At 42.9% G+C, this 23,842-nt stretch overlaps 1 protein-coding gene across 7 annotated transcripts in view; it reads right to left on the bottom strand.

Annotated features, from left to right (window-relative positions):
- ZNF827 (zinc finger protein 827) overlaps positions 1 to 23,842 on the bottom strand; it is a 187,132-nt gene that overhangs the window by 41,711 nt on the left and 121,579 nt on the right. For all 7 annotated transcript variants that reach the window (XM_021101536.1, XM_021101535.1, XM_021101538.1 and 4 more), the window contains one exon: positions 22,640 to 22,743. In XM_021101536.1, coding sequence (XP_020957195.1) covers positions 22,640 to 22,743 — 104 coding nt within the window. The remainder of the gene's footprint in view (positions 1 to 22,639; positions 22,744 to 23,842) is intronic.

Raw genomic sequence — 23,842 nt, 5'->3', positions numbered from 1 at the left:
GTCACCAGACACTGTTAAATGTCTCCTGGGGTGGGGCAGTCATGCCCAATGGAGAACCATTGATCTCCTATCTCCTAAGTGGCAGATTTTGAGAACAGACTATGACCATTTAAATTCTAGTAAGAGTACAGACAGGTAGGTCCTTAATCGACCTCTGACCACAGTGGTGCCCTGTGATTAGTAGGGGCAAGGCGCATGAGCTGATTCTTATTTTTTGAATTAAGAAGTTCACTGAGCTTTCAATAAGAAAATTCACAGGGTGGTAAAAAAGTCATAGGCATTGAACTACCAATCCAACTTCCCCGATCCAAGGTCAAGATGGAAATAACTGCCTGTGTAAAGTTAGAAAAAAAAAAAAAAATCCTCCATGTCTGAATAGGATTCTTTTGCAGAAACTCTAATGGGAGAAGAAAATTGGACCCTTTCAGAATGGAGAGCACGGCCCTATTCAACCTGCAGTTCCTTTAGCCCTTCTATGTTGCTGGCACCATTATTTTCAGACACCTGGATATTGTCTGTGTGTAATAAGTGGGAGTTATTTACACAGGTCTTCAAATACGTAAGTTTATTTAGCCCCACCAGTCAAGTTCTTCTGCCTTGAGCTGCCCCACAGTACTTAACATTATGAATCTACTTTGACGAATGGACTCTTTTCTATGTTCCATGGGACCAGCTCATTCAAAGCGAGTCATATCTTCAAAATCTCTTTCCTGTTAGAGAGAAGGGAAGGTGTGCCCTGTAAAATGATATGCCAGATCTGTCACCTGTCCGGAGATGGGACTTCGGGGTGAGGAAAAGGCTGTCACCTTACATTTCTTCAGGTCACCGCAGGCACGGGGGAAGGTCCCCAGCCCCTTTGGCAGAACTAAGGATTGTCAGGGCGCGGGAAGCCAGTCCATTTGATGTTCATGTTCATTAACAGAGCAGAAGTAACACCCCAAGGGTGGGATGAAATTGCATTGTTTTAATTGAGCGAATTCTCTCTGTGCGGATTCCTGGCATGGGTGGAACCCAAGACATATCTTTTTCTCCCTTTTAAGATACCTGCCTTAAAAAGCCTAGCTCATTACTGCAGTCTATCATTTCCAGTAACTGAAAACCTCCATTATTTCAATTTGAACATTTTACCATTCATGTTGGGGGTAGCAAGGGGGAAAGGCAGAAAGTGTGATCTGCTATTCAAAGGAAGGGATTATTTATTGTTTTTGTTTTTGTTTTTTTCCGCTGTACAGCATGGGGACCAAGTTACACATACATGTATACATACTTTTTCCTCCCATTGTTGTGTTGCAATGTAAGTATCTAGACATAGTTCTCAGTGCTACACAGCAGGATCTCATTGTAAATCCATTCCAAGAGCAATAATTTGCATCCGTTAACCCCAAGGTCCCGATCCCTCCCACTCCCTCCCTCTCCACACGGGCAACCACAAGTCTGTTCTCCAAGTCTATGATTTTCTTTTCTGTGGAAACATTCATTTGTGCTGTATATTAGATTCCAGTTATAAGTGATATCATATGATATTTGTCTTTCTCTTTCTGACTTATTTCACTCAGTATGAGAGTCTCTAGTTCCATATTTTTATTTTTATTTTTTGCTTTTTTAGGGCTGCACCCATGGCATATGGAAGTTCCCAGGCTAGGGGTCGAATCGGAGCTGTAGCCGCCGGCCTACACCACAGCCACAACAATGCAGGATCCACATCTGCAACCTACACCACAGCTCATGGAAAAGCCGGATCCTTCAGCCACTGAGCGAGGCCAGGGATCCTCATGGATACAAGTCAGGTTGGCTGCCGCTGAGGAACACAGGAACTCCACACAAGAGGGACTCCAGGGATTATTCTAAAAAATGAGAATTAAGGAGCTCCTGTCATGGCTCAGTGGAAACAAATCTGTTGCCAGGAGCTGTGGTGCAGGTCACAGACGCAGCTCATATCTGATGTTGCTGTGGCTGTGCTGTAGGCAGGCAGTTGCAGCTCTGATTAGACCCCCAGCCTGGGAACTTCCATATACTGCAGGTGCAGCACCCCCCCCCAAAAAAAAGGGAACAAAGGCGACATACTGAGGGAGGGGAGATTTGGCCCCATCTAACACACTGAATAAGAGTCAAGGTTGGGCACCATCCTTATCCAAAAGGCGCAAAGCCAAAGACTAGTTTCAGATACTAAGGACTCAATTTGATCAATGGCTGTATGCAGAATGAAATTGTTTTTTCCTGTCTTTTTCTTCTCACTTAAGTTCACGTTGCCATTGCTTTAAATTTTGAAAGTTCTTCAGTGAGATTCACTCACATATAAAACATCGTTATTTTCTCATTCCTACTGAGAGACAGGGCCAAACAGTTCCAGACCCCTCTGGGAAAGGTTTGGTTCCTTTTCTGTTTTCAGTACTGTGGGGCACAGTTTTGAAGGTCTGGTTTAGGAGTGATCCAACCATCTCAGCAGGACGGAAGTTTGGATCCACAAAGTGTCTGGCACAAATCAGCCTGTTGGGTAAAAACCAAAGCAAGCTGGCACCAAGGTGGTAGTTCTTGGGTTTGCCAGAAGGAAACTAAAGGTGTCCTTATCGGTTATCCAGTGATGATCAAATCCCTGGGAGTGATCCACTGGCACATCATGAAATGAACTTGGCACAACCAGCATTAAAAAAAAAAAAAAAAAAAAAGATGAAATAAGTAGGATAGATTAGAAAATATGACATGGTGAAGATTATTTTCTTTCTTTCTTTTTTCTTTTTTTTTTTGTCTTTTTAGGGCTGCACCCGCGGCATATGGAGATTCCCAGGCTAGGGCTAGAATCAGAGCTGTAGCCTCTGGCCTACACCACAGCCACAGCAACGCTGGATCCAAGCCGCATCTCGACCTACACCACAGATCACGGCAACACCAGATCCTTAACCCACTAAGCGAGGCCAGGGATCAAACCTGAGTCCTCATGGATGCTAGTTAGATTCGTTTCCGCTGGGCCACGACAGAACTTGGAAGATTATTTTCATTTACCTATCTTTACCAGTTGGTCAGCTGACCAATCCCTATGTATTTGACACTATCACTAATCACCCACATATACATACACATATAAAAACATGTGAAATTTACTCTGGGGTTTTGTCCCAAAGTTGAAAACCACCAACTCAGTACATCATTTTACCTACTTTGCCATGATAAAGTATTTTAAAAGTCCAAGTCTATTACAACCTATAAATAAAACACTTACAAGTATCTTTTTCCTAGTGCTGATTAAAATGTCTTTCTTTTAAAAATCTCTTTACGAGTTCCCATTGTGACACAGTGGAAACGAATCTGACTAGGAACCATGAGGTTAAGGATCAGTGGGTTAAGGATCCGGCGTTGCAGTGAGCTGTGGTGTAGGTTGCAGATGTGGCTCAGATCCCATGTTGCTGTGGCTGTGGTGTAGACTGGCAGCTGCAGCTCTGATTTGACCCCTAAGCTGGGAAACTCCATATGCCTCAGGTGCGGCTCTGAGAAGACAAAAAAGACAAAAAAGACCAAAAAAAAAAAAAAAAAAAACCCAAAAAACAAAAAGACTCTTTAATCCCACTAACTTGAGAAATTTGGGGGAAAAAAAAAAGGAGCCCAAGCTGGTTACCACCTTCAGGAGGGTAAGAAAATCACTTCTAACCACTTCTTTGTTAGTGGTATATCAGAAACACTCTAGTTCTTCAACTGTGCAAATAAAGGCAGTCAGGTTGGAATCCAGCTGTTTGCAAAAGGACTTAGAAAGTGTCATGGATCTCATCTGAGAGGAGTTTAATAACCTCTTTTTGAGAATGTCACTCGTGCCATCTGACCTGCGAGACTTCTCGGTCCTCATTCCAAGCTGAGAGAAGTTTTTCCAATTGATCAAAGGAATCCCTATGAATCAATGTATATGACTCCCCAAGACTCCAAGACCGTAATAGAGTCAGCAATATCATTTAGCTTGAGTCAGTAATGATTTCCCGAAGGTCCAACTACAAGTTTATCCCAGCTCCCCAGTAAAGTGAAAATGATTTAAATGCATTCACTGTGCTAAGCACACAGGAACATCCTGGTTGGGTTATTGATGCATATTAAAAAATAGTTTCTCAAAATGGATGCAGTTTTGCTCAAATTCATTTCTCTTTGTTATAACTTGTCCTAAATATATGGGATGCTGCTCTCAAGAGGGACCACCATTGCTAGGAAGCAATGAATCAACTAAGAAATTTCTAACTATGAAATCTCTTAAGTGGACATTTCTATTTAAAATAGCAAAGTCCTTAAGTCAGATGGAGAAAGACAAATTCTGTATGATATCACTTATATGTGGAATCTAAAAAAAAAAAAAGGGACAAACTAGTGAATACAACAAAAAAAGAAGCAGACTCAGAGAAAACAAACGAGTGGTTATTAGTGGGGAGAGGGAGTGGGGGAGGGGCAACATAAGGGCAGGGGAGTAAGAGATACCAACTATTAAGTATAAAATAAGCTACAAGGATATATTGTATAACATGAGGAATATAGCCAATATTTTATAGTAACTCTACATGGAGTATATAGCCTTTAAAAATTGTGAGTCACTATATCACACACCTGTAACTTATAGAATATTGTACAGCAATTTACACTCCAATTTTTAAAAAAATGTTTTAAAAAAGAGAAATAGCAAAGCCCTTTTAGAGATTTTGACTAGTTTGTTCTCACATGCCAATAGAACACGAACACACCCACACCCACACACCCTCATGAGTGAAAATGGATGTAAATGGACCACTTGCAAAGGTTTCTTCTGTCTCCAGCCTCAACCCTTCTCCCAGTGAATTCTGAAGTTTGCATTATCCTGGAGGAAACTGTAACTCAGACTCAATCTCCAGCTCCGTATTAAGTAGTGAAACTCACAGCTTGCCCTCAAGGAATGGATCACTTTTTCTATCACTGAATCATATATATTCTCTCATGCCCTAGCTCAGCAAATGGCCTCTGAACAGCTTGGCTGAAAAATGATCCAGCAACAGGTCTTGTTTAGAAAATCACCTACTCTACTCTGGTGGCTGGAAAGCACTTAAAAATTTAGCCAAACAATGTATTGATACAATGCAAATCTCAAAAAGTCTATGAAGAATCTCCATGTCCTCAGCTATTACAACAAATAAAATATTGCTAAAGGAGTTCCCGCTGTGGCACAGGGGGTTAAGGATGCGGCATTGCCACAGCTGTGGCGTAGATCATGAGTGAAAATGGATGTAAATGGCGTAGATCACAGCTGTGGCTTGGATTCGGTCCCTGGCCTGGGAACTTCCATATGCCACAGGTATGGCCAAGAAAAAACATTTTGTTAAAAAGGGATTTCTATGTCTGAGGATTGCTGGAGATAAGTGGGAAGAGGTATATATTTAGGAGGAAAGTTGTCTTGAACCTGATTTTGATGGTTTAGCACTTGGTTTCTAAGACATTCCTTTCTAAGGAATCCCTTATTCCACGAATGGAGAGAGGCAAACCCCCCTCCCCACCACACATGGAAAGAGTCATATTATAGACTAGCAAATAGGAGCTCTTCTGATTGTCAGTAATGCATGTAGGCAACAAATATTTAGGAATTCTGCTGTAAATAACGGATGTTATTGTCTTACACAATATAATTTGGTATAACATTTGTAAAGTGCCATCATTAGCGGTTTTAGGGCTGTAAATCACCTCTTCAATGGCAGAACCAGCAAACCACACACATATACAATAGCCTCTGGGCACGCTTTGTAATCATCTGTTAGAGTAATTTGCAGTTTTATTGGTGAATTCATAGTTCTCCAACATAGCTCTTTATAAATAATGCTGGAGCAATTCTTGTGTGAAGCTAAATTCCCCTTTCTTAGGAGGGCATTCTCTCTTCTACAATGAATCCTAAGTAACGGATTTGTCTTGTCATTTAAAAAAAAAAATTGGATTTCAAATTCTGTAACTTTCCAAGCTTTTTTATTGAGTCTTGTAGACTTCCCCCATAAATATTCAGTCGACTACATAGATAGTTGTTTTTAACTGATTAAAACCAAACCAAAAATTCAACTACACATAGTAAAATAAAAATATAATCCCTCTTTCATAACTTAATAGTAAGAAAAATTGAATGAGGTAAATATTGGGCAACGTGCAGCACCAAGAATGATTAAAGGGCTATGCAGATTCCATTCACTATAAAAGAATACCCTGCAAATTAAATTAACTTTCTCTACCTCTCTTATCTTTACTCAGGGCCTCTCTATTTTCATTAAGCCTTGCTGGGGACTCTATTAAGGCTTTAAAGATTAAACAAGAATGAGTCAGATTAACTTTTTTAAATGGAAGTGAGAGTCTGTCATTTCTCTGCCCAAAACATTCCCGTGGTTCCTTGCAGGAAAGCCCCAGTCTTTGCTATTCACCAGGAGGCTCTTTAGACACTTCTCCTTCCCTCCCCTCTAGCCGGCCTCTCTTCCTGCTGTCACTTCCCCACACTAAGCTCACCCTCACCTCTGGGCTTCGTAGTAACTTCTCCCTTTACCCAGAACACTCACTCCCACAGTCAGGACATGACCTGCATCGTAACTGCTCCTGCTTCTATAGCTGCGTGAACTTCACTTTCTTAGGGAGAACCTTCCCTGACCATCCTACCCTCCAAAGGCCCCTTCCCAACCCCCCTTATCAGGCTTCGTTTTTTCATGATGTTATTAGATAATTTATAAATAAAATTATATATTCTATAAAATGTATGTTACAGTTTTATAATGTGATTATAGACACTGTATAATTATTTGTAGAGCACCTGCCTCTCTCTCTCTAGCATGGAAAGCCCATAAGGACAGAGACTTTGTTCTGTTCACCCCGTACCTAAAAGGTACTCAGCCTATCACAGATGCTTCAAGAGCATTTGTGGAATGGATAAATAAACTTTCGTTTCACCCCAGGGGTACATACACCTCATAATAGCTTCTCACACTGCCCATCAAATACTTAACGCTATGCAGATGCTTTTATATTTAATCCCCAGTTCACAGTATCTCAGGGTCCTCTGGCACTGATGGAGAAGAATGAAAATAATCTGAGGGGCAAGTTAGTGAATCTATCTGTAGCCACAAAGATCGTTTTCCTAATTGACCTCTTCTGTTAGGAACGGAAACAGATGCAGCAAAACTGTGAATGCACACTCTACTTCTTGATGGAATTACTGAAAATATTCTCATTAGCAGCTATTATTTCGTTAATTATACCTAAGTGAGTGCTATGCAGAAGACCATCAGTGCAATGCGACAGTGCAAAGGACTGTTCCATGAAACACCATTGTCAACAACCCTGGGGTGCTTTTCTTCTCCAACAGCTGGTGCCCTAGGATAAATTTAATTCATTAATCTCCTGTGTAAGGTTAAAAATAAGTAACCATCCTCAAACTTCAATCATGCCTCAAACGAGCTTAGTAAACAGCCAAACTGAAATATATACTTAAAATACTATGGTCATATTGGTATTTCACATGAGGATTTCAGAGCTCTTTATTAATAACTCATAGGAAACATAACTTAAAATTTTTGAAAGTGACTCTGCCAATACTTGTTCACTGTAACATAAGATCTTTGGGAGTCTTAGATCTTTGGGCTCATCTCATGTGTGACCATGAGAATTATTACAGTGCAATTCAAAGCACCACGAATCTTCTCATTCTCACTTCACACCTTCTTCCCTCTAACAAATGTGATCTTTATGTGTGTGTGGCTGCGACCATGGCAAACAGAACTTCCCTGGCCAGGGATCAAACATGTACCACAGCAATAAACTGAACCCCAGCAGTGACAATGCCAGATCCTTAACTGCTAGGCCACCAGCAACTCCTAAATTTTACATTGATTTATTTATATATTTTTGCTTTTTAGGGCTGCATGCACAGCATATGGAAGCTCCCAGGCTAGGGGCTGAATTGGAGCTTCAGCTGCTGGCCTACACCACAGCCACAGCAACTGCAACTCGGGATGTGAGTCGAGTCTTTAACCTACACTACAGCTTATGGCAACGCCAGATTCCCGAGCCACTGAGCGAAGCCAGGGATCGAATCTGCATCCTCATAGATACTAGTCAGACTCATTTCCTCACGCCACAACGGGAACTCCCTGATTTTTTAAATGAAATAGATATAATAATAAATGTTCCGTGCTCATGATAGAAAACTAGAAGAACACAGACAGTGGGAGAAAAAAAAACAACCAAAACCACAATGACAGCTCCCATTGTTGCCCAAAGACAATTGCTATGAACATTTTAGGGGAACTTTCACGTTATTCCTATTTCATGTCCCAATGCCTTTAAAAGAAATTAATTACTATGAAAGGCTTGTAATCCAAGGCAAGTCTTAGTATGACACCAGTGATGATATTTTTAAAATACCACATTTTAGAGTGATAAAAGTAACAGTTGGGAGATAGACCAGAGTGCTTTAAAAATTAACATTTTTCATAAAAATGAAAAACAATTTGGCCAAAAATAGTGTTAAAAATAACTTTCACACACCGAAAGTATGCCTACGTGTTAAAAGCATTTGCAAGAGTACACATTTTTTTTCCCTGAGTAAAATTTTCCCTTGCTTTTCTTTTGGCAAGTACCTACACAGTAGATTCAAAATTAGTGAGCAAAAAAAGTAATTTGTATGAGTCATCTTGCCTTTAAGACAAATTAGTTACCTAAAATCCACATAACCAATTAATTCCTGCCTCCATACTCTAGCAAAGATTGACAGTCAGTTTGGACCTAATCTTCTTCTTCTTCTTTTTTTTTTTGGTAAATTATTCTACCTCTGGTCTATCTGACTCCCTGAATATTCTGTTTCCTGTTCCTATAATACAGCTGATGCCCTGATAACCTCACCCTTGCCTTTCCTGGGACCCACCCATTCATGAATCTTTCAATTGAATATCCCTGACTTTAATTCCATTCAAGTTCAAAGAGAAGCAACTGATCTAAGTGACTCATTCCTGGATACTTAAGGCAGGGAAACTAGATCCTGCAGATGGATGAGCTGTTTTGACTAGAAAGATGGGAAGAAGGTACCCCAGGTGCATGTAGCAGAAGATGCAGAAACCATATAAAGGCAGTAGGTGCCAATGAGCACAAGACATGAGAATGGCATCCTTCAGTCAGAAGTGCTTTGTTATCTTATGATAGGTTCTACTCTACCAATATCCCTTTTATACATGATTTTTTCCAACATTTTCATCCCTCCCGGTTGAAAATATCTCCATTCACCTTTGTAGGTCTCCCATTTTTTTTCTAGGATCACATTTAAGTTCTGCTGAAGCTGGTCTCCTGGTCCAAAGCTCCAGGCACACCCGCATGATAAAAACTTCCAAGAGATGTCAAGCATCCAGCACCAAACATACGAGATAGTCTCACCTTTGTTCAAATGATGTTTCCGATTATAAAAAATAAGGCACACTTATTGTAAAAATGGAAGCCCACAAAACAAGAAAAAGTCACTTGATGTCCTAATTGCACTGAGATAACAGTTCACTTTTCTACATCTCTCCTTCCTCATTTTCCCCCTGGATGCACAAATTTTACAAACCATGGGATCATAACATTCATGCAAATCTGTAACCTGATTTACATTATCATGAACTGTATGAAACACTCATTTAACTCTGGCATCTAGCTGGGGGCGGTGGGGTGGGGTGGAGGGGAACTCAGCAAAGGAAGATGGCTAAGGACCACTGCTTTTGTCCATATTTTCAGTAGTTCACTTAATTTAGAGATTATTGACTAGGTCTCCAAGGCATCATAGATGTAAATGATAGATTCTTTTAAAAAAAAGAAGTGATGTGAACACTTTCCCCTTTACCTTTCCCCTTGACTTTAACTTCAAAAAACTATAAAAGTAATGTAAATTAATGGCAAAAAAAAAAAAAAAATAGAACAAAGGATACAAAGTGAAAAATGGAAGAATACCTCTCACTTACTATCCACCTTCTGCCAATCCCAGTCCTTTTCACTCCTCGTGGGAATCCCTGTTCAGGGTTTCTCTGTGGAGAAATGATCTACACACATGCCAGCACATCACGTGCACAAGAAGTGTACCACCTCTTCTTTTTTAAATATAAATGGGATCATGTCACCTATACTGTCTGGAGCCAGTTTTTGTTTTTTAGATATAACAATGTATCTTAGACATCTTTTCACATAAACCCCCAAAGCTCTCCTTCCTCCTTTTTAATAGCTATAGAATTTCCCATCAAATGTCCTGTGGTTCATTTCACCTGTTCCCCACCTGTGAACCTTCACATTGTTTCCAGACCTCTATGCTGAAAGCACATCCTTGTCCACAGACCTTCAGGTTATTTACTCAAGTCTATGTGTAGATTAAATTCCTAGAATGGGGACATCGGATCCAAGTGTGCAAAATACCAGGGGACACTGTATTTGTCTGTAACTTAGAGACTTCATTTCTTATTTCTGTGTGTAGTAGAGTATTCCATGTCAATCGTGCCTTGAGAAAGCCCTGGATGCACGAATTTTACAAACCATGGGATCATAACATTCGCGGTTCATGACAGAAGAAGAGAAGGAAAAGACGGGACTGAGACAGAATGCAAACGCCCCGCAGAGGGCAGGAAGCAGAGGACAGGAAGCCGAGGGCAGACCCCAGGGCCATCCTCAGCTGGTTGTTGCAGAGGTGAGGAGAAAGGTGTGAGACTAGGAAGAGGGGTCACTGGGCAGCTGCAGCAAACTCTCTCTTCCGGTGGAAGAAACAATTGAGGAAGTGTCAGAAAATTTGTAGGACACGTCCCCAACTGGAGGAAGCCATGTATCATTTTTAAATAATATGCAAGAAAACAAATATATTTCTCTTTCATGGGCTACTCAAATTCCGGAGAGTTACAGGCCTAAACTCAAATCGGTCTCACACCAAGTTTCCCATTAGTATTAATGAGAGACTCCAATGGGGACTTTTGCCCTCGTTGGATTAAACTGTAGCATTGTCTCTCAATAAAATAATTGACATTAAAAGAGAAGTTCATTTGATAAGGCAGTTGGCTCATGGATGGGAAGGCAGCCCTATCGGAAATAATTCCAAGCTTTTTAATATGAGACTAATGACAGGGAATTTTATGCCTGGGAAGTTTTACTATTACATGTGAAAACCAGTCTTGGGTTTTCCCATTAGTTCCGGTGTTAGCTGTTCACATCGAACCATCTATTCTTCTTGGACCTCCATCTTCCCCTCTCTGCCCTCAGAAAGGCTGCTCTAGGATTTTTTTTAGTGGCAGTCAGATCTGTATCTAAGGTGAAAAAAATGAACACAGTAGCTCTGCAATCATTCTCCTGTTAAGCTTAACCATTTCACTATAAAAAGAGAGTCATGTCATGGTCATCACCCATATTAAGCAGAGGGACCAACTGTATTTGAAAAAAGCTTTATGGAACACCTTACATTTATAAAGGGATCCATTCTTACCTACAGTCAAAACCAGACCTGGGTCATAATGCAAGTCTCATCAGATCTCTCTTTTGAACATTTAACACTAGTTTGACAGGCAACATCGTTTTTCAACAATATACTTTCATCCAAGACTGATGAGCAACTACGCTTCTGGGAGAGAGGATGGTAATCACGGCGGCTGATGTCCATCAGGGAGTTTACAGCTAAGGGAGAAGGTGCAGGTGCTTAAAAGGGAACGTCTTAACACCCAAGGCGATCAAAGGAAACGGCACCCAATCCTGTTTTGGAGTGGAAGGGAATGATTTCCAAAGAATTCAGAGACTGTTGAAAGAAACAGCCTATAGGGAGAGATGGCAGGTGTCCGTCAATAGACTTTATCCCGAGGGCCGTGGGAGGCCACCAGGGCCAAGAGGGAGATGATGAAAGATATGGCTGCAGGATGGAAGGAAGGGACCAGCACTGGTGGTGGTGACACTGGAGACGGTAAACCAGGGAGAGGCGCTGTTGGAACCCAGAGGAATAATGATGGAGACTGGCATGAGATGAGGCAGGATGAAAGGCCAACATGGAGCGATGTTGGAGGAAGGGTCAGTGCAGGAAGACACGGTTACTGGGCGGAAGTGGAAGGGGAGGAGGAGGGAATAATGAAGTTGGCGCAGCAAACACTGTCGTTCCTACCTGCCCTCCTCACCATCACCTTGTTGCTGCCACTTCAGTCTCTGTCATCTTGCTGCCACCACCTGCATACACTTGCCACGGGCCCTCTCTGGCCGAGGGAGCCTGCGTTGCCCACGTCTATGGTAAGACCTTGGTGCTGGGGAACTGACTCTCCTGGGAGCAGCTTGAATCCCAGCCCTCCCCAGTAGGTACCCTGCTTGAGAAGGAACCCTCCGTTGGCTGCCCTCCTTCCCCTGGCTCGCTTCCCCAAAAAACTCCTTGCACAAATCTTTGCTTTGGGATCTGCTTTTGGAGGAACCCAGACAAAGGGTGTCCACCCTTATGGTTTGTGCTGTGGGAGGGATGGCAATGCTGCTATTCACTTAGCTAGGAACAAAAGACAGAGAGGGTTTAATCGGTTCTAATTATTTGGGGAGGGACGTATGGAGACGGTGGGAGATGAGGAAATGCTGCGTTTGATTTGGGACCAGCTGAATTTAGAAAAGTCGAGAGTTCCTGTAGGATATCTCAGTAGAACTGCAGTGGAGGGTGTGGGGCGTTAGTAAGCAAAATGCAAAGTCATTAAGCAAATTAAGTCATTACGCAAATGTAAAGACTGCCTATACTTTTGTGCTTCTAGTTCACACCTTTCTTTTCTGGAAGAGAAACTGAGAACAGAAATGATAAGTACTTTGCTAAAGGACACACACTGCAAGAGGGAGAAGAGCCCCTAACTGAAGCCCCTGACCTTGGTTCCAACAGCTACATCAAGAAAGGGCTACGGGGGAGCTCCCATTGTGGCTCAGTGGTAGTGAACCTGCCTAGCATCCATGAGGACAGGGATTCAATCCCTGGTCCCGCTTAGTGGGTTAAGGATCTGGTGTTGCCCTGAGCTGTGGTATAGGCCACAGACGAGGCTTGGATCCTGCGTTGCTGTGGCTGTGGTGTGGGTCGGCAGCTGTAGCTCCGACTTGACCACTAGCCTGAGAGCTTCCATGTGCTGCAGGTGCAGCCCTTAAAAAAAAAAAGAAAAGAAAAAAAGGGCTATGGGAGTTGCCCTGAGGCTCAGTGGGTTAAGGATCTGGCAATGTCACTGCAGCGGCTCAGGTTGTTGCTGTGGTGTGGATTTGATCCCTGGCCCTGGAATTTCCCCATGCCACAGGCTCTATCAAAAAAAAGAAAGAAAGAAAGAAGAAAAAAGAAAGAAAAGAAAGGGCTCTGGTGTGACGTGGGGTGGGGTGTCTCTCTTACCATGAAGAGGTCTCCCTCTGGCCTACATATGAGAATACAGAATGGATCTGTTTGAATGAAAAATAGATGGTCTAGTTTGCGAGCGCAATGACTTTTCTTTTTTTCTACTCTGGTTACCGGAGGGCAGTTGCTGCCCTGAAAAGGAATAAACACAAAGAAAAAATTGCATGAAATGAGAATATGTATTTTTGATAGCAAAGGAATGGAAGAACGTATTGTATATACAGAAAAGGCCTTGTAGATTGAATTAGCCAGCCCCAAACTGAAGCCAGGGTCACCACATGGCAATTTTCAAACAAATACTCTCCATCGTCCATTACACAGACTCAAGAATTTGACCTTTTATAGCACTATTCATTCTTCAGGCATCTCAATAGTCTTTGCAAAAGTAAAAACACGACCACGGGCACTGCAGAGGCCTTATAAATGGCATGAAGGAAATTTTATGCTCTGCTCACAGGAAGATACCAGGCCAGGGCCAAGGTGGTCACAGCCCCGCCCCCCTCCGCTTCCCCCAGAGATAACCTATAGCTGAAAACTGGAGTCTTCAAACTGGGTTTTTTTTTCTTTTCCATTATGGTTTATTACAAGATATTGACTCTAGTTCCCTGTGCCATACAGGTTTTTAAAAATCTATTTTATATATACATACAGGTTTTTTTTAAATTTTTTAATTTTAAAAAGAAAATTTTTGGTTTTTTCTAGGGCTGCTCCCACGGCATATGGAGGTTCCCAGGCTAGGGGTCTAATCAGAGCTACAGCTGCCAGTCTACACCACAGCCACAGCAACGTGGGATCCGAGCCATGTCTGCGACCTACACCACCGCTCACGGCAACACCGGATCCTCAACCCTCTAAGCAAGGCTAGGGATCGAACCCCAAACCTCATGGTTCCCAGTCGGAGTCATTAACCACTGAGCCACGATGGAAACTCCCACACATAGGTTACATATTTTATATAGTTTGTATCCACTAATCATCTCAAACCCTAGGTTATTCGTCCCCCCACTTTGGTAACCATAGGTTTGTTTCCTCAGCCATAAAAATGAATAATGCTGTTGGCAGCAACGTGGCTGGACCTAGAGATGATCACACGAAGTAAAGAAGTCAGACAGAGAACGACAAATATCGTACAGTATCACTTATACGTGGAATGTAAAAAAAACGATATAAATGAACTGATTTGCATAACAGAAAATGGGGTTTTTCAAAGGGCTTGTGGATCGCCCACAAAGTACCAACATGAAAGTGTTGATGATCGTCTTCAACACTGAGTGACTCAACCCGCTGCCATCTGGGCGGAGATAAAAGGACTTGGCCCAGCAATCACAGTCTTTTTCTCTGTCTTTGTGGCTTTCCATAGATAGCTCAGGTGAGGCATCTAAACTGGATATAAATTCCTCCTCTGAAAAGGGTACCACCCTTAAAAAACAGTGAGCCCGCACTGCAGTACGTGATGCCCACAACCACGGGTCTACAGAGACCTGATTAGTTACATTTTTGAGAAGGACTAACGTGGACACAAAACTGACAGTGCTGAAAGCAAGACCTTTCCCTACAAAGAATTTTTAATGGAGTCAACAGTTCCCCTTTGGAATTTACCGACATGCCGGCTAAGACCAAACTAGGCTGGTGAGGGACAAATGGGGCCAGTTGTGTGCACATCATTTTTAGCCTCAAATAACACTATCTGGATCAGGAAGCTCCAAAATGAAAACTTTTCCCTCTAGTAAACCTCTGGACGGACCACATGGCTCATGTACTGCAAGTACATCATAGCCAGGCTATGAGCGGGACAGAACACTTCCCCAATTTGAAACACAACAGGAATCAGATGTGTCAACCGACATGTCACTTAATCCAGGGCAATTTTGTGCTACAAGTGGAAATGTTCCTCTAAACGAACAGTTGTCTAACGGAAAGACGGCTGTCATTATCACCTTCATTGTCTCTGATGTGAAGGGACACTCGTACTGATGGCCCAGAGGGGACCACGTGGCATCGAGACCCATCTATTTGTGAATAAGCCAATTAGCCCTAACGCAGGCGAAAATACTGCCACAAGTACACAGCTTGATGCATTTTCAAAGCACCCAGGTCTTCAGCAGCCAGATCAAGAACTGGAACAGCCCAGCTTCCTGGAAGCCCTCCTTGGCTGTCACTCCCACCCCCAATACTGTGTCTTTCAAGAATTACATATAGACCTGTCCCTCCCCCAGCTCTCAGTGGGGATGATAGAATTTCTAGTAGATGAGACTGTTTCTTCCAGTACCAGCATATGGTTTTGGCTCCATACAGAAAATAAAGGAACCTGAGCTGAGGTCCAGGTACCATTCCAGGTGGCCAAGTTTTGGAAGAAGACGGGATGTAGAAGAAGCATGAAGATCTTTTATTCTCTTTCCACTGGAAGAGCTGGGCTAGGACCAAACCTGGGTTCTCCTGATGCCTAGTTGAGAGTGTACTCTTTCCCATTGCTGACCAGACCGCCGCCCCCTTCAGTGTAACATGCCTATTTAACCAGGAGGTTTTAACCCAGTTTCATGACACTATTTCTCTAGCCCAGACAGTCCATTAAAGGTTTACTGAAAAGAAACACTCTCTTGAATGTTCTTGACTGAAATATTCCAAGTGACTATGATTATCAGATATCAAAGCATCAAAGGAAGGAAGAAAAGAACTGGAAGAGAAGAGGACAAAATGAGAATTATATTAATAAACAGTACATTCTTATCTTGTAACTGTGCTGGAGTACCTTATTTAAAGCATTATTTTTTATTCCTATCTAAAAGAGTGCCATCCATCAGTAATGCTTCAAATGCCAATCAGGGGTTTGTGTGGGCAACCACTGGAGACATGCCCCTTGGCTCCCCTCTGGGGACACGTCCTCTGACTTATTAGGAGGCAGTGTGACTGGGCAGAAAGAGAGAAAACTCACTGTGGAGTTCTGGGTTTGAATTCCAGGCTGCCACTCACTAATTGGATGATTTTGAACAAGTTATCATAGGCATATCTCACTTTACTGCACTTTGCAGATACTGCGGGGGGTTTGGGTTTTTTGTTTTTTTGGTTTTTTTTTTAACAAATGGAAGGTTTGTGGCAACCCTGCATTGTCAGATGATAGTTAACTTTTTTTGTGTGGTAAAGTATCTTTTAATTAAAGCATGTACATTGTTTCTTTAGACATAACACTACTTCATACTTGACAGACTACAGCATAGTGTAAACCTGATGTTGTCATTTACCCGGAAAGCAAAAAAACTGTGTGACTTGCTTTACCGTGATAGAAACTTTATTATGCTGATCTGGCACTGGACCCGCAAGATCTCTGAGACATGCCTGTAAATCTCTCCACAAAAGGTCCAAACTTCCAGTTATCAGATAAGTAAGTTCTGGGGACATCATGTACAGAATGGTGACTGCAGTTGGCAATACTGTATTGTGTGTTTGAAAGTTGCTAAAACAGTAGATTTTAAAAGCTCTCAAGAAAAAAAAAAAAAAAACTGTAACTATGTGAGGTGAGGGATATTTACTAGACTTACTGTGGTAATCGTTTTGCAATATATATACACAAATACAAATCACTAGATGGTATATCTTAATATAATGTTAACATGTCAATTCTATCTCAGTAAAACTGGAAAACAGGTACGAAATCTCTCTGAATGTCCATTTAGTCACCTGTAGATTGAGCATAATTCTTTCATCTTAATGGATTGTTCTCAAAATTAAATGAGATGACACAGATCCCGGGCCTGACAATTTAGCAACTCCTTGATAACTATTAACTTCCTCCTCTATACAAACTAATTTGTTTAATCAAGAAGGAGCTTAAGCCATAAAACAATACATACCAACAACACCCAATGTTCTACTGTTTATCCATGACTTAGCCTGAATTTTAAAAGAATGTGCTGTGTTTGACAAGGGATTGAAGCAAGTACTTTGCTGTAATCCAGGAAAGCTTGGTATGCCCCCTTCCCAAACTGTGAATTGGGAAGTCTTAACATAAAGAAAGGTGACATGCAAGTCTTTTAAACTCACTGCCTAAAGAGGTCATTCGTACCTGGCCAGAAGCATGATGGGCCAAGAGGTGCAGATGGCACTCTAATGCAAGGCTCCATTAATTTAGATTTCAGAAAGCATGTATGACTTGTATTAGATTGATGGGCAGAAAGGAGAGAGGAAAATGGATCAAGACTTGGCCTGGGGACAAGGCAGACCCCTCCAAGCCAGCCTTTTTATTTAACGTCAAAATTGATTGGCATAGCAAATCTTGAACTAAATGCTGCCCATGTTTTTTTGTTTGTTTGTTTGTTTGCTTTTTGTCTTTTTAGGGCTGCATGCATGTGGAAGTTCTCAGACTATGGGTTGAACTGGAGCTGCAGATGCTGGCCTACACCACAGCCACAGCAACTCGGGATCTGAGCCGCACCTGTGACCTACACCACAGCTCATGGCAACGCCAGATTCTTAACCCACTGAGCAAGGCCAGGGATGGAACCTGCGTCCTCGTGGATACTAGTTGGATTTGTTACTACTGAGCTACGACAGGAAGTTCTTGACTTCCTGTTTGTATGGTATGAACAATCCCAACAAAAAGACTTTCTTTTTTTTTAAGGAAAGTTAGTGAATAATGGAAGAAGGGATTTACAAATATAATTGCTGAAATGTTTCACATTGTCTGACTCTTAAGATCCATCTGAAATAACAACCAGAAGCATCGGTGACTCCAAACACAGTGAAAGAATTCCATGGAGACCCACATTTTCCTTCACATGCACGCTGGTTGTTTTTGTTTTTTGGCTTAATATGGAGCAAACATACTGTGACTTCAAAATCATAATAAAACAGGATCGAAGCTTTACATTGCTTAAGAGCAGCGCTGAGACATGAATCCTTCTCTTCACAGCCTTTGCTTTGGAAGGATGATGGAAAAACTTAAAGAACTGCAGGTACAATGGGAAGGGGTCTATTCCTCATACACAATAGCCCCACATGCCCTGAAACACACCTGACCTCACAATCTTGCTTCTATTAGTGTAAATCTTTTACAAAGTGAGACAGCTATAGATTAGACAGAGTACATTCAATTATACACAGTCTGTAATTTCTATCTTCCCGTCATAGGAAATCTCTTTGATTTCTTTTGTAAAATCACCACCAGCCACAGCACCATCCAGGGTGCACCCCGTGATCTGTTCATGCTCGGGAAATTTGGTCCTCACATCCCCTCAGCAGAAGGGGAGAGCAGCTCTTAACTCATTGTTTTAGTAAGGCTCCCCAGGGGGTACCTCTGTCTAAGACTTTCGCAGCAAGTAACAATGCCAGGGCTTGGCTCGCGAGCATTCTTTAGTTCTCAGGAAAGTCAGTCTAGAAACGGTGGCAACCGCCGGGGCCAGGACACGGCGAGGCTCTGTGTTTATTCTGTTTCTCCGGGATGGTGGCAGCTGTGTGTCTCAGATACCATCTGCCGGAGGCGAATGCCTAGTTAACTGTGCTATTCTCGATTTCTCCACCATCCACAGTGCCACCACCTCTCCCGCTTTGCTCTCTCCCACACTGCTGACTTCATTCTCCACCGGCCTGAAACAATCACAGCCCACCGTGTGGATCCCTTTGGCCTGGAGCTGCCAGGCCTTAAATGATCCTGTCACACAGCGGGCTCCCCTGCTCTGTGGTCTCACTCCAAAGGTGTCAGGAAGAGCATTCCAGCCTCTTGAGAGAGGGACATAAATCCATACCAAAATATCTAGTGCTGAATTAAGGCCGGGGGTTTTCAGCGTGTGCAAAGGGATTTCTTGGATTGGAACTAGGCACATTAAACCTCATTAATTACGATCTTCACTAATTGGGAGTCTGAGATCATTCTCCAGGCTGACATTTATGTCTGCATGATCTGTGGCAAGAAGTTGGCTAAGTAAATAAAGAACAGAAATAATATTTTAATAGTGACGTTTAAATAACCCAAGAGAAGATTTCTAAGGACACCGAGGCTTTTATTTATACACTAAACAACAAATTATTTTCTGCGTAGTCACTAAAGCCAGCTCTCTCTTCCCTGGCTTCCCCATTTCTGCATAGCCACCGCCGTTCCCTCATTTTAACCTGCGTACAGCAAAGCTAACCAGTCTCCAAAACAAGTCAACTAGCCCGATGTCTGGCAGTCCTACCCCCCTCCTTCTTTCCCCTCTCACCAGGCCTGCATTCACCATGCTCCCTGAGTACCACAACATCCTCCCTGAGCAACTCGTTCTGGCCACATCCCGAGTGATTCTGAAAGCTGCTGCCCATTTCGTCCTCTGGAATTCTCTATAGGAATTCATGATTCTCACATCCTAGAATCTTACTGCAGCTTCAATTTCTTTGTTCCCCGCACTGCATTTATCAGAGTCCTGGAATAAATGTATGTCCACAATATCTATCTGAGGCCCCCGGGGCCTGATGTATTTTGGGATTCGTACTTTTTCTGATTTCAAGATGACTATACAGTACACGAGACATTATTTTACACAAGACTCCAATGGGCCTCCATCATCAAGCACAGTGATATTTCTGCAACAAAATGTAGGAATTTCACACTTGGCATAATACATAAAGGCTATAAAGAGCCTCCCATTAGATTTTGCCATCAGGTAACTTAATCAAAAGATTGGGGTTGGGTTTCAGAAATGTGGATAAGGGATTGGGGAGCTTGAGTAGGTAGCATATACAATGGCCATTTATCACTGTCTAGAAGTCAAAGACAGGTTTTCTTGAAAAATCTCCGCATTGTAATCTTTTGTTAGTTCAGATTAGTCTTCTTCACAATTACTCCACATCATCAAGGTTTTTCCTTATAAAACTTTTCCTCAGATTATGAGAGCTCTGTAATCAGAAGGTTGTCTTACCATTTTTTATTTTTCTAATTTTAACTCCATTTCTAAAGCATTTCACCTGGCTTTTAAAAAAAACTTTTATTTTTTGTCTTTTTAGGGCCACACTCGAGGCATATATGGAGGCTCCCAGGCTAGGGGTCGAATAAGAGCTGCTGGCCTACACCACAGCCGCAGCCATAGCCAGAACCACAGCAACACAGTGGACCCTTAACCCATCCAGCAAGGCCAGGGATTGAATCACATCCTCATGGATACTAGTCGGGTTCGTTATTGCTGAGCCACAATGGGAACTCCCATCACCTGGCTTTTTTAAAAGTCCCCCCCCCCTTTTTTTTTTTTTTTTTGCCTTTTTCTAGGGCCACTCCCATGGCATATGGAGGTTCCCAGGCTAGGGGTCTAATCGGAGCTGTAGCCACCAGCCTACACCAGGGCCACAACAACTCAGGATCTGAGCTGTGTCTGCAACCTACACCACAGCTCATGGCAACACCAGAACCTCAACCCACTGAGCAAGTCCAGGGATCGAACCCGCAACCTCATCGTTCCTAGTCAGATTTGTTAACTACTAAGCCACGACGGGAACTCCTGAAAAGTCCCTTTTCAGTTTGTCTCTCTTGGCAACATTTAAATAGAGTCATTTTGCTTATTTTCTGCCTAAGGAAAGGCTTTTTCAAGAACAGAGATTGATTGCCCCTCAGAAGGGTGGATTTACATTTTAAAAAAAACCAGTTTTTGCTGACTCCTCCCAGCCCCAAATAAGAGTTAACTTTTTAAGTGCAAATTTATCTAATTTTAATAAAAGTCTGTTAAGCAAATCATAGGAGGCTCCAGCAACCCCCCTGGCCTCTACCTTCTGCAACACAACACACACAGTTAAACCTATCACTCTTTGAGGTCATGTTGTAACTTGACCAACACACTCTTCTTAAAATATAGCCAAGGCAAACATTAAGCCAGCAATGCAGGGTTTGTATATACATCAGGGGATGCTGGCTGTAGGGGTCACAGCACTCTGACAGGCAATTCCTAGGCAGTTATTTTGACATTAGAAAGTCACAATCCATCAGCTTAACAGCAGGGTGATAACTTGGGGACCATGGAGATGGCTATTCAAAATGACACTTCAGAAAGTAAACAGTAGTTCAAACAGCCCCTGTTTGAGAATGAAGACATCAACTAAGCAGAATTTCTTCACACCTCTAGAATCAGGTATTACGTAGTATGTTCCTGTGTAAGCATTTATTTATGGTGTTTGAATAGAAAAGCCCTGCGAGGCTAACAAGCAGTCCTGGACTCTTTGGAGAGAAGAACTGGATCTGCCATTACGAGACTAAAGGATGACAAAGAGTGGCCTTTCCCCCACTGTTTGTCATGAACCACTTCCAACGACCTATGATACCCAAGGCCATTATCTCAGAAGATGCTCCTTGGCTCTTTCTGAATCACAAAACACCCAGCTCTCCAGCCATCTGTATCCTCGACACCGGGCTCCTCATGTGTGAGGGGTACACTTGGACTTTATTCTTGCAGGAATTCCCAGCCAACAACCCTGCTGTGAGCCCCTCCCGCACACACGTGGCCTTGGTCCCTCCTGAACAAATGAATGGGTGCAAAGGCCACAGACAGCTTCTGAAATTCCCTCCATGGCTGGGAGCAGGAAGCTTCCCTGCTGCTGGACTGGTGTTGGGGTGGGGGAGGGGGTGGGTAGGGAGGATGGGCTCCAGGGCAGGGGTTCTCAAATGTTCTCATTTCAGGATAATTCTGAGAAGGTACGCAGAAGCCCTGAGGGATGGCCATGCTGCTGCTAAGAGGACAGGAAACACACCTTTCTTTTTGCTCAGGAGGGAGCAGTGACAGGGGAGGTGTGGATGGGAAACTGTGCACTGATGCTGAGATGGCAAGAGGGAGCGGAGGGTTAGGATGGCTCCATGCAAATCCTCAGAACGGAGGTGAAATCCGGTGGCATGACTGTCTTAAGGAGCTGTGTCGCTTCCACTGAAACTGAAGAGGTCTTCATGGTGGCCCACACCCGACCAGGTCAGGACCTTCCCTGTCAGTGATTAGCGGTCTCGCCACTGCCTGTCTCTATCTTCCTGGCTGCCTGCCTAAAGCACTGACAATGTGGAGAGCAAAGCATTTCCAGGTTATACTTTGCTACTTCAAAGGAATTCACTCTACCAATGAAACATCAGCCGCTAATGAACAATAAGCTCCTGCAGCAAAGAAGAACTTTATTACGGCCTGTGTGTTATTTTAACAAACTTTTGTGGCTATTTAAATTGAGTTGCTCCCTCTTTTCAAAAACCTAGCTTCCTAGGAATAACTTCAACCTAGAAAAGGAACGCATCTGAAAAAACCACGCATTTCAGAAAAGCAATGTTTAAAGCGACGAACAGTAGAAGCAAAATTGACAAAGTTTCCATACCTGGAGCTGATATTCTTCCGTGGAGCACAGATTCACTGGGCAGCAAGTCTTTAGAATTGGAGGTGAAGGGTGATTGTCTAAATGTATCTTCTGAAAAGAAAGGGCTGGGGGTGGGGGAGGAGGAGGGAAGTTTAGTAAATCAAAGTTATTTAAGATACCCAGAGCATCTGGCCCCAAATATACATATGACTATGGGTACACATACATACAAACGTGGGATAAAGTATTTTTCAAATGGTGTTTAGAGAATATAAAGAAGATCATGCTTAAAATGGAAAAAGAGAAATTGTATTACATCAGAGCAATGCCATGTGCACAGCCTGCCTATCGGTTTTATACTTAAGGTGAGTATATGAAACAGCGTCTTGGAAATGCGGCTAAACCCACAGTTGGGACAGCTAGGCAGTCCACTTTACTTTTGCATTACATGTCCTGGGAGTGTGTTGTGCCCCAATGAAGACCAGCCACTGGGTCAGATCAGAAAAGCCTGAAGTTCTTTCCAGAGTGATGACAGATTTGCCCTGGCTCACCCACCTTCTGTCACCTGATCTCTCAGGGACCCACGGCACACCTCCAAGGGACAGGTGGCTGGAGTTGGGATGGGTCCATGGAGACAACTCACTGGTCCCCACAGAAACTGAGTCTGCAGCCTACAACCGTATTGATTTGGAAGGAGTTAAAGCCAGCTAACGGGGCTGCTGGAAAGGACCCCGGGGAGCATTTAATCATTTTCTAAGAAACTGAGGCTCTGACTTAGTGATTCTCAGCTCCCCTAATAACTCAGCTAGAACTAGAACCAGGACACCAGACACTTAGCCAGAGTTCTGCCCTATACCACAGCCACAGGGAACACAAGCACTTTGGATGCTTTCAGCCAGAGGATTTTAACTCCATCATGACATCCCTCTTCTGTACCTCTATACTGTACTGCAATCACATGTGAGAATACTGGAGTACACAGCAGAGTCCAGCGTGGAGAACACAAAGCCCTATTTATTTATGACAGAGCGAATGTAACCCAGGGAACTGGGCACACAGGTGGTGGAAGGTCCTTAGGGGGCAGTAGTGCACCCTGAGATAGGAGCAGCAGGAAGCCACTACCGCCGTGAGGCTGGAGAGACAAAAGGAAGAAGTAAGAGGAGATGGGGGTGGGGTGCCTAGGGTCACCTGGTGGGAGCTGGAGGCCAGGTGAGCCTACCTAAC

Source organism: Sus scrofa, chromosome 8, assembly GCF_000003025.6.
Source record: "Sus scrofa isolate TJ Tabasco breed Duroc chromosome 8, Sscrofa11.1, whole genome shotgun sequence".
NCBI classification, from domain to species: Eukaryota; Metazoa; Chordata; class Mammalia; order Artiodactyla; family Suidae; genus Sus; species Sus scrofa.
Note: the sequence above shows the minus strand (reverse complement) of the source record. Positions and strands in the feature narration are given on the sequence as shown.